The sequence below is a fragment of the Strix aluco genome, chromosome 15, assembly GCF_031877795.1.
Source record: "Strix aluco isolate bStrAlu1 chromosome 15, bStrAlu1.hap1, whole genome shotgun sequence".
NCBI lineage: Eukaryota > Metazoa > Chordata > Aves > Strigiformes > Strigidae > Strix > Strix aluco.
The window spans coordinates 5,711,477-5,727,330 of NC_133945.1; the positions used below are offsets into that span (position 1 = coordinate 5,711,477).

The following is a 15,854-nucleotide window of genomic DNA, read 5'->3' on the forward strand; positions in this document are numbered from 1 at the left end:
TTTTTTATACTAGCATGTTGGGTGTATTCTAGCTTGATTTGCTGTTCTGACCTAGGTGAAGCTCTGGCAAAAGTTTTGTTTGGAGCTCTCCGAGTCCTTCAGACAGGAATGCAAGTGTACGCTATAGTGATTCACTAGGGTTACATTAGTATGAGTATGTGTGTTAGGTATTTGATTATACTGCTCTTAAATTTTATTTTGCACCTTCTGTATTAAATTGATGAAGCTGAACATTTCATTCTTGTTCAGTGTGGTGTTAAGTAAAATTCATGCCGGAACTCTCTTAATTAGGCAGCAGTTATTACATCTCAGTGAACTCAGTAAATAAGGATTCCCTTGACAATTTTTAGATTGAATTATGGAGGTATGCCTAGCCCATTTCTGAGTATTTTCAACAGTGCAGCATATTCATCGAGGCTGTTTAATGAAGGGAGAGGCCGACTGATACTGTGAAGTTGGAGATGGTGCCAAGCTTTTCCTGAATAGTTTAGCTGCTTGGCTTTGACCCAGGCATCATGGCAATTAAGGTAATACCGATAGACAAGTGAGGCTGGAGCTGGGCAGCAAATCAAGTAGTGTTATACACCTCTCAAAGGCAACCTGCTGCATTCACCATTCCTACACGGTGTGTGAACTAACGGTGGTACCTACAGTGGTAGAATTACAGTGGGATTTGAATTTATGTATGAGAATCTGCTTCTGCCCTGCCAGTGAATCACCTCCATTCTGTCTGTCACTGCCTTTCAAGGCAGGGAAGATTTTCTCATGGTGTGTTGCGTTGGCTGCTTGTTCCAGGATCTGCTGGTCTCCCTGGCCACTCCTGGCACGCCGTAACTCACAGCTTGCCCATGGCCATAGCTGGCTGCCCTGGAGCTTGCTTCATACCACCTTCTTCACCAGATTTGTTACCTGCCTTTTCCAGCAGTAGGGAGAAGCAGTAGTACTGGGCAGTGGCGGTCACCCAGTGGGATCCAGCTGTATGGTAGCCCATAGCCAAGTTATGACTCACTTTTTTTGTTAATTGATATAACTTTTAAATGCATTCTTGTATGAGTTATCATGCATCTGTTACGCAGTTCAATGTGTTAATTTTTGTTCATACAATAAATGTGTGCAAGCTTCAGTCGTTAGCAGCATCAAAGGTTTAGTTGGTGATTTGTACATTTAAAGGTATTTGAAGTTCCTATATTTGGATGCTTTCTGATCTGAATATCATCTTGTGTGATACTGGAGGTACCTTTTCTTGAGCTTCAGGAATTCTTTGTGTTACAGAAACCTTGTTTTTTGCCTGTCATGCGCCATTTCATTTACAGAGTTAAAAGAATTAGGCTTTAGACTTCTTGGGCCCATGCAGGATTTCTTCAGCCCAAATACTGAGCCTAATGTGAAGATTTAAAAGGAAGGAGAATGTTTCTTCTCCTAAAGGTTTGACATTCAAGAGTTCACTTTCCTGTCTCATTCTGTGTCCTGGCACTGTACGGCTGGGTGAGATCACTCAACACCATTGTTACATAATTCACTTTAACAACTTCAGTCAAATCTTGGAAGAACCTTCCTCAGAGGAAAGAGTGGAAATCTGGGAAGCCCCAGGTGGAAGTCCATGGTGCCCTGACTGCGCAGAACACCTAGATTGGAATACTCTTGTCTTGATTTCCAGAGTGATCTCGATAGTATCTCATAAATACGTGTTCTAATCCTCTGGTATTGTCTTTCAGGTATAAAGATGATGTTGACAGTCCTACTGAGGAGAATGGGAAGCAGAAAGTCCTGTACAGCCTGGAGTTCACATTTGATGCGGATGCCCGTGTTGCCATCACAATCTACTGCCAGGCTACAGAAGAGTTTGTTGGTGGCATGGCAGTGTAAGTCCTGGGCCTGTGGGCATGTGGAGGGGCACAGGAGCTCTCAGGTGATAAGCCTGTCAAATATCTCTCGTTAGTCACCCCCAAGGGCAGTGCTGCCACAGATGATGGAGAGGGAAATATCTTCTTTTTGTGTTTTCTTTTATAAATTCTGATAATGTTGAATATTAGTTTCACTTCTCCCCCACATAGCCAATATCCTCTCTTGTTCCCTTTTTGGTTTGTTTTTTTGGGTGTGGGGAAACCGTTCTGTGTGCAGCAAAGGAGAGGAACTCACAGCTGTATGCTTTGTCAGCAAGATGTTCTATGAAATTAAAAAAAACAACCACCCTTCCCTTCAGATACTACCTGTTTTTTTTCCAGATCACCTAATTTGCTGGATTTCTGTGTTCCCTGTGATGGGAGCATCTGGGCCACCAAAAAAAGTTCAGTCTGACATTTTCATAGCGAGTGTGTGTCATTGAGGCCCAAAGCCCCATTTGGGATAAATGACCACCTCAACACAGGCTGGCAGGAGGATTTGCTGTTTGAAACCCTGTCTGTTTCCTGCCCAGTACACATATTAGCCTTTGACTAGCTGTGGAAAGAATGGTCAAAACATCATCTGTGGAGTCTTTCTCATATCCTGGTAGTGCATCCCTACAGATTTCAAAACCTTTTTATCTTAATCGGCACATTTAAACCATTCCAATCAACAGTGTATCCCATAAGACTACAAAAGATTTCCTCTCTGTAGTAAGAGCTAAGGTGGCTGAAACGTGCTCTCCCTGGTGTGAATTGGGTACACGTGAGCTGCTGATACCTTACGGCAGGCTTCCGATGGCCATGGGACAAAGACTTCTTTTTATTCTATGGGTAAAGGAAGCTTCAGGCTGCAGAAGCTCTTGGCTTCCTCTAGTAGAGGCTTTTGGCTGAGCAGCGGCTCTGTGCACGTAGTGCTGACGGCTTCTGCAGTGGTGCTCTGGATTTGGGGATAAACTTATGTTTTATTGAAGGGATCTGCAGAGGTTTCAGCAGGGAGAAATTTGTATGACAAATCATAAAATGGCTTATGTGTTTTATGCAAAGTATAAACATCCCACTAATGATCAATGAACAGTGTGTTTTTAGAAATGAGAAAAGCTCAATGCTCCCATCCAGATGTGCATTCCTCCAAACTGGAGGATATCCCGATCCAGAATTTTTGTTTAGGCCCTTTCTCTTCTTCTGTTGAAGCCTATGGCTGCCTTTATTTTGGGGAGGTCATAAATTAGCTCCTTTTAAGTGCTTGAAAAATATCTCTCGACAAACTCTGAAAACACTTTCTATTTAGGTCCAGTTTTTCCTGAGCAGAGCTGAATGCAGCAGGATGCCTTAGAAATCCTGATAAAATTTCCATGTTCTGTCTCTTAAGTCCTTAGGTTTCCTGTGAATTTAGTGCTAGTGAAGGTGTTGGAATGGCAGCCTTGGAGATTGAAGTCCTCTTTTCCTAATACAGGTACAACATGGAGAGGTGGCCAGTGTCCCTTGTGCTGCCCTGCAGTGTTCCTTGTTTTTTGACCTAAGAAGGAAACCATCTGTGGGCTAATGGGAAGAACTGAGGGCCTTTATGGCCAGGGTGGATGTATTTACATTGCCAGACTTCAGCCTTGGCTTAAATCAGCAAGTCTTATTTTTGATGTTGATTTTAATCTTGTTTTGCATATTCACTTGTTGGCTTACCTCTAAGGAGAACTTGTCGCTTGGTCGGTAACAATGCAACATTTGCATTTACAACTCAGTGTAAGCTTTGTATCAGACTTTGTGCTACATTTTACAAAGAGCTTAAATCTGTAAAGAATATGCATATAGTTTAAAATGTATTTTTTCAGACTCCTAGTTTTGCATTTTGTTATGTCAAAATGGCAAAAAAAGAAAGTTATTCTAAAAAGAAAAGACACGTTTTATTTTTAACCTGTCTTGAACCAAGCTGTGTTGGGATGGAAATGCAGCTGAATCACCTGAGACCAGCAGTGTAGCATTCTTGTTGGTTAAACTGCTCTGTGTTGGACTCTTAAGAGACCGTCTTGTCAAGTTGTGCCTTGAATAATAATTGCTTAATGGAAGTATTATAGTTACCAAATATAACTGTTTCTGGACAGAGTGTGTTTTCAGTCTTCTGTAACTAGTAGCTCTCCTCTCAGAACTCTGTCAGTTGATTGGAGGAGGAAAACACAGTTTCTGGTTCATTTAAGAACACGTTTTACTGAAATTTAGTGCCATGCACTAAGCCAGTGACTGTCACCAGTGCTGCTGTCTGTTCTTTAAAGCTTATGCAGCAAACATGAACTACCTAATTGCTTTTTAAATTTAATTTGAACAGTTCCTAGGTAGAGTTTCTGAAAGTTAACACAACTGTCAACTTCAAAGAAATTTTTTTTTTTAAATATGAATTTTTTAATCCACCCTGTCCATGGTTCACTGAGAGACGGATCTCTGTTCAGATGGCGGAGAAGAAGCCTTTGTTCATGAATCCTACCTGCCTCTGCACGAAACCAGGATCAGTAGTCAGCAATCATTACCTCACTAACGAAAAGTAGTTGACGACACCGTGCTGCCTTGCTAGGGTGGCAGCAGTCCCCAGTGCACTAAACCATTATGTGAAAAGTCAAAGCACTCGGAGCCAGCTCTTGCTTCCACTGTTGGCCTTTTATTTAATAAATCATACTTTAATTTCCCCATAGTACAGGAGTGATGAACTGTCTGTCTCTGCTCTGGAGTGCTTGGACAATATATGTTATATGTACGTGTGGCGTGTAGGGGGCTGCACCAGAAGCCAGGGAACCTTTTGAAAGGCATGATCCTGATTTCATGCAGATGTGTAGGTAATAAGGGCTGGGGGAAGTGAGATACAAATATAGACTTTATAAGCTGCTTTAATTCAACCCAGGCTATTTTTCCATGTGAAAGTGGCTCATGAAGCACGTCTTGGGGCTAGTGCAGCTGCCCGAAGTAAGCATCTCTGCTTCTCTGGATTTGCTGGCTGCTAGTAAAAACCTTTTGAAGCTCTGATTTCAGCTTTGCAAAGCAATTCTGAAAGGGCAGTGCTATAATTACTTTGATTTATTCTTTTCAAATTCTAGTGGAAAAAAAAAAAATCTGGGCTGCATTCTTAGAGCTCTAAGTGGAACGAGTGCATTTTTAGTGCGCTAATAGGAATGCAGTTTCCCCCTGCCTGGGCTGGTAGTTTTTCCTTTTTCTCAATTTCTTTTGGTGCTAACAGCTACATTCAAGGAACAAGCATGTGCAAAAGCTGCACTGTGTAGAAATTCAAAACTTTTTCTATTGCTGTGTCCAGCACATGATTGGGAAGAAGATGCTCTTTAAAACAAAACACTTTTTTTTTCCACTCTCCTAAATTGATGCTAAATCCTAAAATGGGAGAAACTTTCTGGACCCTTGTCAAAAGCAGAAATTTTCTCCTAGTCCCCAGCCTGCAGCATGGCTCCTTAGAAGCGCTAAACAAGTTATTCTTGCTTCTCTGCTGAAACAACCACTGATCCTGATAGTATCAGCGCTCCTGCTCATGTGAAACTCCTGCTAGGAACATTGTTATGTTCATACAATTTGGGGTGAGAGGAGGGAGGGGCGGGAAGGTGGCTCTCCCTGAGCAGAGGCATTGCTTGTTGTAGAGCCTCTGCTCATCTGAGAGCCACCACGCTCTGTGTGTTGTGGGCCAGCCTTCAGCATTAGCTGGTCTCCATGACCAAAGGGAAGCCTTTCTCTCTGCAAGCCAGGAAGCTTCCTCCTGGAGTTGTTTGGGCTCCATTTAAAAGCTGGTGGCTTTATCAGTATGTGCTGCCTGTCCTAACTTGTCTCGACGGAGCATTCAGCAGACTTTCCCAGGTAATCGTGCTCAGCTATACTGTTTCCCAGCCAAGATCTTGGCAACATGTAGCTCCCAACTGCTGCCTGCCTCTTGTCCTGAACTGTTGAACTCTGAGTTTCACAGGGAGCTGTATCGTCACTGCTGTGGGACTGCAGTTGACCAGTGAAGTCTGGAGAAGGCGAATGTGTGGCTACTGGTGATTGTAGAGGTGTCTTCACCTCTGCAGGCCCATGCCCAGGGGAAGGTACCCAGCAGTTTCTGGTGCTAGTGCAGATATCTGTAGAAGCCTCTTGGATGAAATGGGAATTAGTTTAACTCTAGAGGGGCCTGCTGCTCTTATCTTCTGGATATCTTTTGCCTGGTTACTTTGTGGTGAGCCTAAAGACTCTTTAGAGTAAAACACATCAGTTCTCAGAGGACCAGCTAGTGCATTACGCCAGGGGTAACAGAGACCAGATCTGCTTATGTCCAGAGTCTCTTTAATGGCATGGAATTAGTAGTTACCTGCCTCTGAACAGCTCAAGACCACTGATATCTGCAGTTTTATTTATTTTTCTGGTTGTGTCCATTTTCTTTGGTTTTGGAAATCAGCAAACTGTTCCGCTGTGCTTCTGTTTCCTGTGGTAGTCCCCCCAGTGAGCTTTAACACAGCCTCTTCCCTGAGGATCCGCTCTCATCTGGTTAGTGGTGGGTGTGCTCTTGGGGAGTTGATCTGTGATCTGGCTGGCTTGGAGAGAGTGATATTTCTCAGTTTGTCTTTTCCTTTGGCTTCAGTTTCCCAGCAGCTGGGTAGAAAGCAGGGAATACCCTGGCTGTGGAAACCATCATAACAGCTTGACTGCTCACCCGTGAGGACAAGCCTTGGATTGCTTGGTATCACTGAGGCACAGCAATACCTGTCAGCTTCAAAAATGTCCTGCAAAGAGAAATTTGCTGTCAGAATCCATGATGCTAACTGGGTTTTAAGACTAGCCAGCTGGAGAGGCAGCTCTGTGCCTGTGGTGGAGGTGATCGGCATGTGCAGCAAGGAAGTATTCAGCCATCTTGGCCAAAAGGCAAAGGGTGACCAGGATGGGCCCTGTCTAAATGGCATGAGAATCTCTTCCTTAGCATATAGGAGGCACAAACATGCAGGTGTGCAAGCTGTATGTTGACTTGTGATTGCCCATAAGCATGTAATTTTCCCCCAGATAAGTGAGGGGGTACTTCACATTGCAGTACTCCTCAGCAGCTCCTAGAGGATAGTTGAAGGACTCCCAGTTTTGTAGCCTGCCTTCTCCTGCAGTAACTGGTTCATGTGTTCGTACCCTTAGATGTCTTTGGTTTAGGAGACAGGTATGTTTTTTGGAGCAGGCTGCAGAGATGTTCATGCTCTCTTTTTGTGTGTGCTCTATGAATGCATCCTTTCCTTTTCTAGCAAAAGCCTTGACATGCACACTATTAGCCTGTTCCTGGGAGGGCCCCCGGGACTTTTCCAGCTGTAGGTATCCTGCTGACTAGCAGGAAGAATTGTGTAGTTAAAACATGACAGCAGCGGTTGTTTCCTCGGGGGAAGAAGTCAAACCAGCCCTGTAGCTGGAAGCACTTAAAACAGCCAGCTCTAAAGACTTGCACAATCCAGGCAGATCAGGAGCTGATGATAAATATGACATGAGAGGTTTGAGTTTTGCAGCCCATTCTTATGAAAAAAGATCTTCCTCTTGGACTGAAAAGGTTCTCTTCCGTATCTAGTAATGTTGCCAAGCTCTGTTTTCTCATTATAAAGAGAAAACACAATGAAAATAGGTCAGTCTAGCTCTGGAATCCTTGCCCTTTTTCAGGGCTGTGCTGTTTGTGTTGCTGATGCACAAATGGGTGTACTGGATTTATTTTTTTTTTTTAAAAAAATCTCATTTCCTTGTTTGTTTTGCAATGCCTGCTACATTCATTGCAAACATCCTATCACAGTCTCTTAAGCTGACGGTGGACGTGACACTGCAATGATTATATATTCTGTCTGCATGTGGAAGTTTGAGTAGTTGGTTCACAAAATGAAATCCAACTGAAACGGGTAGCTCAGCGCATGGCTGTTTTCACTAAAGCTTGCGTAGGAGAGACACAGGCACTCGGGTATTTCTTTGGTTATTTAATAGCCTCTGTCTGTTCAGGGCCTTTGAAAGGTGCTCTTGCTGCTTTTGGCTGTGGACTGTGGTGATTAATATGAATTCTTTGTGCAGAGAGATTTCTTCTGTGTGAAGAAATCAGAGGTGAGTGCTGTTTTTTGCTAGGCACAAGCCTTTACAGCCAAAGCCTGCTTTGATCCAGGCAGACACCAGTCCCCAAGGGAATGCTGTAGTGTGCAAAGTTCACAGGCTGGAAAGCTAAATTCTGGAGATTTCACTGAGCAGACAAACCCTCTGTCTTTAATAAGAGTTCTGGCCCTTGTGCCTCTCTGTGTAGTTGTTGTATAAGCTGCCAGCTTTGAAGCCTGGTTGGAGCTGCCAGCTTTGAAGCCTGGTTGGAGTCATGAGCATGGTGCTCTCACCAGTAAGTTCAGCAGCTGAAGGCAGACCTCTGCAGGTGCTGGAGTGGGATATGGGCAGCAGGGTTTCAGCTGCGTGGTAAGGTTTCCTCCTTGCCTGGAGTGGAAACTCAGTCCTGGGAGGAAGCAGGAGGGGAGGAAAAGACTGGCAGGGACTGCAGTGCACCAACCTCCAAACTCTGTGTGCGACCCTCTCTGGGCTGGATCTTGCCTAACTCTGACTGAGACCCAGGGCTTTGGCCTTCTTGTATTTTGGTAGTATTTCTTTTATCAATAAAAATCACTTTGAGTTGAGACACTTGTTCAACTTCCCTCTTCCCCTAAAGCTGACCTGTAAGATCCTGGCCCAAAATGAAGGGGGAGTGTGCAGGTGGGAGAGGGAGGGGGGCCAGTGTACTTGCTCCTGGCCCCTTTGAACACCAGCAGAACATGACTGGCTCCCTCCTCATCACCTGTAAGTGGCCATGGAGCCTGCCAGGCAGTCCCAGCCTGCAGCAGTGAAGAATTGGTTCCCAAGTACCCTTTAAAGCTCTCATGTGACTCTGCCTTCAGTAACTCTGCCTTGTCCTCAGTTCACTGCAAATTGCCATGCAACGTGCATAGCTGTTACTAAAGAAGGAGGACTCTTGTTTTGTCCACAGGCTCTTCAAAGCGCAAACTGTCTCTCAGCTGTTACTAGTCAAAAACAGTACCTTGGGGCCACGTTGCTACGTGCATCCTGCTTTTCTTTGAGAAATGGGGTCTGGACAGTGCTCTGTGTAACTCTGAGGCAAACTGGGTAGGATCCTCACTTGGTGCTTCTCAGTCAGGGGTCCCAGCATGCTTGTGGTAACAGGAACCATCTTTTGTCTGTCCAAGGCAGCCCCAGTGCCTCAGCAGAGCTGAGCATGAGGAACGCAGCAGTGAAGAAGTCTGCATGAATTGGGACTGGAGCCCTGCTGAGAACTTCCCCAGGCACTGAACAGGAATGAGCGAGAGGGGGAAACACATTCGTGTTGCGTCTCCAGTGAGCATGTAGCAACAGAAGTTTAACTCTGCTTAGCCAGAGGTTCCTGAACACTAGCAGGCCACTGATGGCTTGGGAGCTACTTAAGGTGTACAGGTGCCCGGTAGCAAGTCTGGACTGTGTACAGGGAGAAGCCTGCTTGAGCCACAGGCTGAGTTTCTCTGTTCAGGCAGTGAGTGCTTCTCAGCTGATGGTGGAGGAGTGACACTGGGGAGTAATTTTAGTTTGTTTCTTGTTGTCTCAAAAATCACTGTGCTGTAGCCACAGGGCTTCTCATCTGCTGGTTCTCCAATACACAGCTGGTTTTGGGGGTGGAAGGGTTTGATGTGGGGGAGGAAGGAGTCAGTGCAAAGTGTAAGCTTTGTTTTGTGGGGGTAAAGGTGTGTCAAAGAGCTTACAGGAGGAAGTGGGCTGCATGAATCCTGAGGACAAGATGAGGGCTTGCAGCTGCAGTCAGCTGGTGATTCTCATGCTGTCAGGGGTACCTGAGCAAACAAGCAGGTTTAAAAAATGTGACTGAGGACTTGTTTGGTCCAATCCTAATAGAACAGACCCCACTTCTCCATTGTCCTGAGCTGCTCTTGATTGCAAGGTGGTTTTGTTAGACCTCCCATCTGGATGGAGACTTGGCCCAGTGCAGTCTGAGAAATAGCAGCCCAAACATTCAGATTTCAGCCTTCATGCAGGGAGAGGCAGCGCATTGCTTCTCTGCTATCCTTTATTCTTAATACATGCTCTTTTTCTGTAACATATCTCCACAGCTCTACAGAATTTTTCCACTATTGTTTGCTGTAGGCCCACAGCAGCATAGACAAGGAGTAGAAGACTTAGGAATACAGCAGATGCCAACCAAAAGGGCTGGGGATGGGTAGAGACCACTTAGACACTAATGTGCAGGATACTTGCTTCGTAACAGCTTACCAAGTTGTCCTCCTGTGCAGTATGAGGAGTGGGTACTTGTGTGGTGGATGCTGTGCATCACCTTAGCAAAATGATCGATCCTGTGACAATCTGGGATCACCAGCACTCCCAGGGATTTCACCAGGCTCTTGGCCCACTGGTGCTCAGCAGCCTCGGCACTGGCTGCTGACTGGAGGTCTCCAGTGTTGTCTGGGTGTTCAGATCCAAGGCTGACACGTGTTTTGGCAATGGGGGCTAGGCAGCCACACAGTCCAAGACATAAAGCTCACTTGGGGAAGCCTCCTTGATATTTTTGTCATAATCTTCAGCTCAGAAAATCTATGTACCTGGTTTATTTCTTTTCTCAGGGGTGGCGAGAGCAGCAAGTCTATGCAAGTATTGTTCTACCCTATCCTCTTTAGAACAGTGTTACTTGTTTTGCCGTTGTAGACTGGTTTGGGCTGCAAGTGCAGGTCGTCTGGCCTTCCTGGCACTCGTTATCAGCATGTTTACACCCCTTTCCCAGTGCTGCTGTGGTGCTTGTCATCCAGGCAGTCTCTGACCTCCACTTTCTCCTCCGCACTTTATTTCTAGTAGGGTCCTGACTTGCTGTCACCTTAGATAAGTCACTCTTCCATCCCCTGCTTTCCCAGCTGTAGAAGGAGAATTGTGCCTTTCTGCCGAGCTGGGAAGCTTTGAGAGTGCCACAAAAGGAGCTAGATACAGGCTTGCTCTATTCATTGTGCTTGACAACTCAGTAAATAAAACTTCACTCAATTGCTTGCTCTGTAATTCACACATAAAAGACCTGTCATTCTGATCTCCTACACCATGGTTTAAATGCGAAGGATGGAGTGAGACCTAGTAAAGCAGCACAATTTCACCTCAGTACAGAATGGTCTTTGAGGGTAAGGTATTGTCATAAATAGCACAATGCACCTGCCTTGGCAGGAATAGCAGAGTGCACGTGGTGAACCTGGCCTATGTCATGGCCTTCCAGAATTTATCGTGGATCTTGTGTGACACTTGATAAGCCTTCTGGATCCTCAGAGGGTGCAGGAACTACACTAGCTTTCCAGAGAAAGGCAGTGGTTTGTGTCAGTGGGGAGCCTGGTTTTTCCTCCTTGGGTTTGAGAGGAATTAAATATTCATCAGCTTCTTGTATCCAGGTTCTTATACCTTCAGCTGCAAAATGCATCATGCTTTAAGGCTCTGTGTTACAGTGCTGGCTGGCCTGAGCCTGGAGGGCAACCTGCTGTCTCTGTAGACTCTTGCACTCTGGCAGCAGGTAGCTGCCAGAGCTATAGCTCTTGAGTGTAAAGTTTCCACAGCATTGCTTAAAGCTGAGTTTTAAGGTTCAGGCATGTCCTCTTTAATCACCTCTGCTATCCTCCAGCCCAGTCTTCACATCTCTGGTGTGATGTTCAGTTCTGCAGTTCTTGGTTGACTCTGCCCTTGGGCTTTTCCCCACGGTTTTTGCTTTATCCCCTCTGGAATTGAGCTGCCCAGCCCTCTTACTCCTTGCTTACAGAAACTAGAAGGCATTACATCAGATGTAGAAAAGTTTTGTATTTCCATACTCTTCTGGGGTGCTGCGCTCCTCCACAAAGTGTAGCTAGGCTGAAGGAACTTGTTGCTTTCCAACCTTTGCTTACGTACCTAGTGATTTGTAAGCTGTGCCTGTGTTTCAGAACAGCTGAATGTCCTCAAAAGTACAGAATCCTGTTTTTCAAACAAGGATTCTATTTTCTTTGCCTCTCTGCACGCTATTAACTGCTCTGCTTGACAGGACTCTGTACTGAATCAGTCGCATCAAATGCCTTGATCTCCTCTGGTGTTGTCTCCTTCGCAGGGCTGGCGGTAGTACTGCCCGTGTTATTCTTTGAGAAATGGAATCAGCAAAATCTGAGGAGCTGGTTGTCAGGGGATCCTGTGTGATATCCCAAATTGAATTAAGGAAGAACTCAGCCTAGAGTTCCTGGTGCTAATGTGACACCTGTCCCTGGAGCTTGTCCCCGGGCTGCCTGGTCGATCAAGAACAGTGGTAATCAAGTTTGAGCAGTCAACAAGGCTTCAAGCTTGTAGCTGTTCAGTGTGCAGTGGCTGGAGGCCAGTGCTTTCGCAGTCTCACTGAGTGAATCTCTGCTTAGGAAGTGATGGTTAGAAGTGATGTGCAGAAGAGATAACATCACATTGCTGTGACTGGCTAAAGTCTTTCTTGCAGAGCTGGAGCTAGACCTGTCTCGTCACTGTGCTGGGGCAGGTTGTTGTTTCTGCAGCGTAAGCTCTTGGGCAAGGGATCTCTCACTTTCTCTCTGGTTTGTCAACATGCTCTGAACACACGGTTGTTAGCTCAACAACAAAGGCTTTGGTGATAAAAATAGCTTCAGATGTTCCCACCCTTCTTTGCAGTTTGATGCATCCTCTCTTGTGCCAGAATTGACATAGTGAGAGGCTGTGCACATCCAGCTCAGAAATCACCCTCCAGAAAGGGGTGAAAACTTCTTGCTCTTGTTTTGCCACTGAAGCCCACTGTGAATCACACTGTCTGTAGTGATGGTCAGTGATCAGTGAAACGTCTCTCTTGGGACAGACAGCACTGGTGCAGAAGATGGTGGATGGTAGTTGTGGTCCCATTCCAGGGATGTTCATCCCAGCCTGGCAGTGCTGGTGTTTCAGTGCTGGGCCTCGAGACAGTGGAAACATCGTGACTCTTCTCTAGGTGGCCACTGTGGAAGACTGGTTGGTGTCTCTCTGGTGGTGTTGGTAGCAGTGCAGCACCTCTGGGGAAGCACATGGGGAGCAGAGGAGTGAATTGGAATGGCTCTTGCTTACCAGGATGGTGGCGAGCCAAGCAGCATTTCTCATGACAGAGCTGTCCCGCAGAGGCACGGGAGAGCTTTCAGCGCTGTGTTGGGTTGTGTGTTACCACTGTTAGATTGTTGCTCGTTGTTCCTGGGTTTCCTGCAAAAAATAAGACTGTGTGCTGGGCTGAAAGCCAGCATTGCCTAGGCCCTGGATTTAGTAAGCTAGCCTTTGGCAGGCTGCCGCACCCCACCGTACTCCTCTGACACCCAGTGTTTCCAGGCAGGTCAGTATGGATCCAATCAGACCTTGCCTGTCTGTGCTGCTTTCCCTTCCCTGTGCTCACCTTCTTGCTTTGACCGTTCCCTTCCCTTTTTGTGTCCCCACTGAATGGCTGCCAGCCCCTGCCAGCTCTGCCTCTTAGAGCTGCCACTTGTGATTCCTGAAAGGTGGACAAGCGTGAATGAATGAGAGCCTAGCAGAGAGCAATCATTTGTTAAAGCAAGTTTTCTTTTTCCCCCCTTTCTTCAGATACAGCACAAAGAATCCCTCTCTGCAGTCGGAGACAGTTCATTACAAGAGAGGGGTAAGCCAGCAATTCTCCCTGCCTTCTTTCAAGATTGATTTCTCAGACTGGAAGGATGATGAGGTAAGTCTCTTCTCAGTGTCCCCTTCTTTCCACAACCATGTTGTCCCAGAAGCTCCTTTTGGTGTCATGAAGTTATGGCTGGAAGACACCCTCTCCCAGCTGCCATGGTGTGTTTTGTGGGTATGAGATGAATGGGGCTCTGGGAGCAGCAGGTATGAACACTGTATGGGAACTTGGCAGGTGGGTCAGGCAAACAGGGAAGGAAACCCAAAGAAGTGACTTGTGATATTGCTGATCAGCTGGCATCCCAACATCTGCTGTAGGAGGGAGACTGCAGAGATTGGAATTGGAGCTCTTCCTGGAGGAACCCGCCACTCCTCAGCCTTCCTCTCCCTGCCAGCCAAAGAACTCGTGGGAACAAATGTCTGTCTTGATCTCTCTGTTTTGGTGTTGGTTGTTTTTGGAGGTTTTTTTGGCTGGTCCTCTAGAACAGTGGTCTCCAAAGTGGGGTGTGTGCAAGACAATTTATTGGGGTGTGGGAAGAACTTCAGTAGTACATGTATATATCTCATAAATAATAGATATACATATATTGGGAGTACGTGCTCAAAATTTTTTACTGATGGGATGAATAGTCAAAACAGTTTGGAGACCACTGGTCTAGAAGATTCCTGCATTATTATGTGTAGCAGTACAGTGTTGTGGGGGGATACTCTCCCTTCTGGGGCAGTTCACGGGGGAATTAATGCTGAATAAGGGAATGCCTTCCTCCTCTTAGTTTAACCCATAACTGCAAACAGACGAGGGCTTGGTTTTAATTAAGCTCCGTGGCTTTTACTACATAGCAAGATCTGTGGAGTCCTATTAATTTTGGTATCTTTGCAAAATTCCAACCCAGGCAATAACTCTCTACTTCTTGAGCCTCTGAGCTTTGGCCCAAGGGCTTCCCCTGCACGTGATGCAGGGCAGGGAGGCCTTGGTCTTTCCCCTGCTCTGTGCAGAATTGCTGTAAGAGATTTCTGATGCAGAGCAGTCTATAACTACTGCTAATATATTTGTTCCTGTGGACCCCTCTCCTAGGTCAACACTGATAGTGTTCATTTCCTGACCCAAGCCTGTATAAGAGTATTGTGTATGTGAACCCTGGTAGATAATTCTGCCTATTGAGAAAGAAAAAAAGGTACTTCTACCTATATAAAGAAAAAGAAAGAAAAGAAAAAAGAAAGAAACAAACAAAAGTAATCTTTCATGTATTTTTTAAAGATTGAATAGCTATTGTCTTGAAGTTACAGTTACAACTATAATCAGTCCCGTGCCTTAACAAATGCCGTGGCGGTTACCAAGAGCCTGCAGAGTCTGGTCTCCTGATGTCTTGGCTTCTCTGCCAATGTATGATTTCACAAGTTCAGCCTACAAAAGCCTGGAAGAGCTGCTTTTCAATCCCTTCTGTCGTCTGAGAGAGCTGGAAAGTAGGAGCTCAGATCCCTTTCATCTTAAAGAAGCAGCTTAATTTTCACTTTTATTCCTGCCAGCAAGGTTTTAACTTGAGTACTAAATTCATGTCCCTTTGACAGCTTAAAGGGAGAGATGCTGCAGAGAAGTAAGCTTCTACCTCCCTTTGCTCGATTCTGCTGTGTCCTCTGTCTCCTTTTCTCATTGGTGTTACTGGGAGCTCTGGTTGTAGAGAAAATGTGGAACAAGCACTGTGATTTGGAAGAGTTTCTTCTCCCATTTCAGCTCTGTGTACATATCAGTCCTTGTCCTCTCAAGTCCAGTAAAGTGCATATTAAATCTTCTTAACTGGCCACTGAAATGCAGCACTTTTATCTGAGACAGCTGGCAAAGTGTTACTACTCAGCTGTGTACAATTGCATGCTTCAGATTGCTTTCCAGCTTTGTTATTGGTGTTGTCCAAAAACCCCAGATTTACTTCATATTTTTGCTCAGTGTAATACTCGCATATGATGTAGTTCTTGGCTGGCCAACAGAAGGGAAAATAATGTTATGTTGGTTTGTTATGTGGAAAGCTTTATAAAAGTTTACTTTGTCTTCATAATATACTGGTTTGCTTGCAAGTTATAGTGTATGACTTGTGTTGAGACTGTTGTTTTCAGGTCCCTGAAAATGAATGTGACACGGACCCTTAAAGAAGCCTTTTGTTTGGGAAGGCAAAAGTTTGTATTGTAAAGCAACCACAATTCTATGATGTGACTTTCCCTTCAAATGGACAAACAGTAACTGTTGTCGTACAGTAATAAATCAGAGCAGGAAGCAAAGCAAAACCATAAGCTTCTTTCAGCAATTTTAATCAATTGTCCTCAATG

General features: G+C 45.3%; 1 protein-coding gene across 4 annotated transcripts in view; it reads left to right on the forward strand.

The window, feature by feature from the left end:
* The window catches only part of MGRN1 (mahogunin ring finger 1), a 56,232-nt gene that overhangs the window by 15,655 nt on the left and 24,723 nt on the right, over nucleotides 1-15,854 (forward strand). For all 4 annotated transcript variants that reach the window (XM_074840344.1, XM_074840341.1, XM_074840345.1 and 1 more), the window contains exons 4-5: nucleotides 1,716-1,862; nucleotides 13,473-13,590. In XM_074840344.1, coding sequence (XP_074696445.1) covers nucleotides 1,716-1,862; nucleotides 13,473-13,590 — 265 coding nt within the window. The remainder of the gene's footprint in view (nucleotides 1-1,715; nucleotides 1,863-13,472; nucleotides 13,591-15,854) is intronic.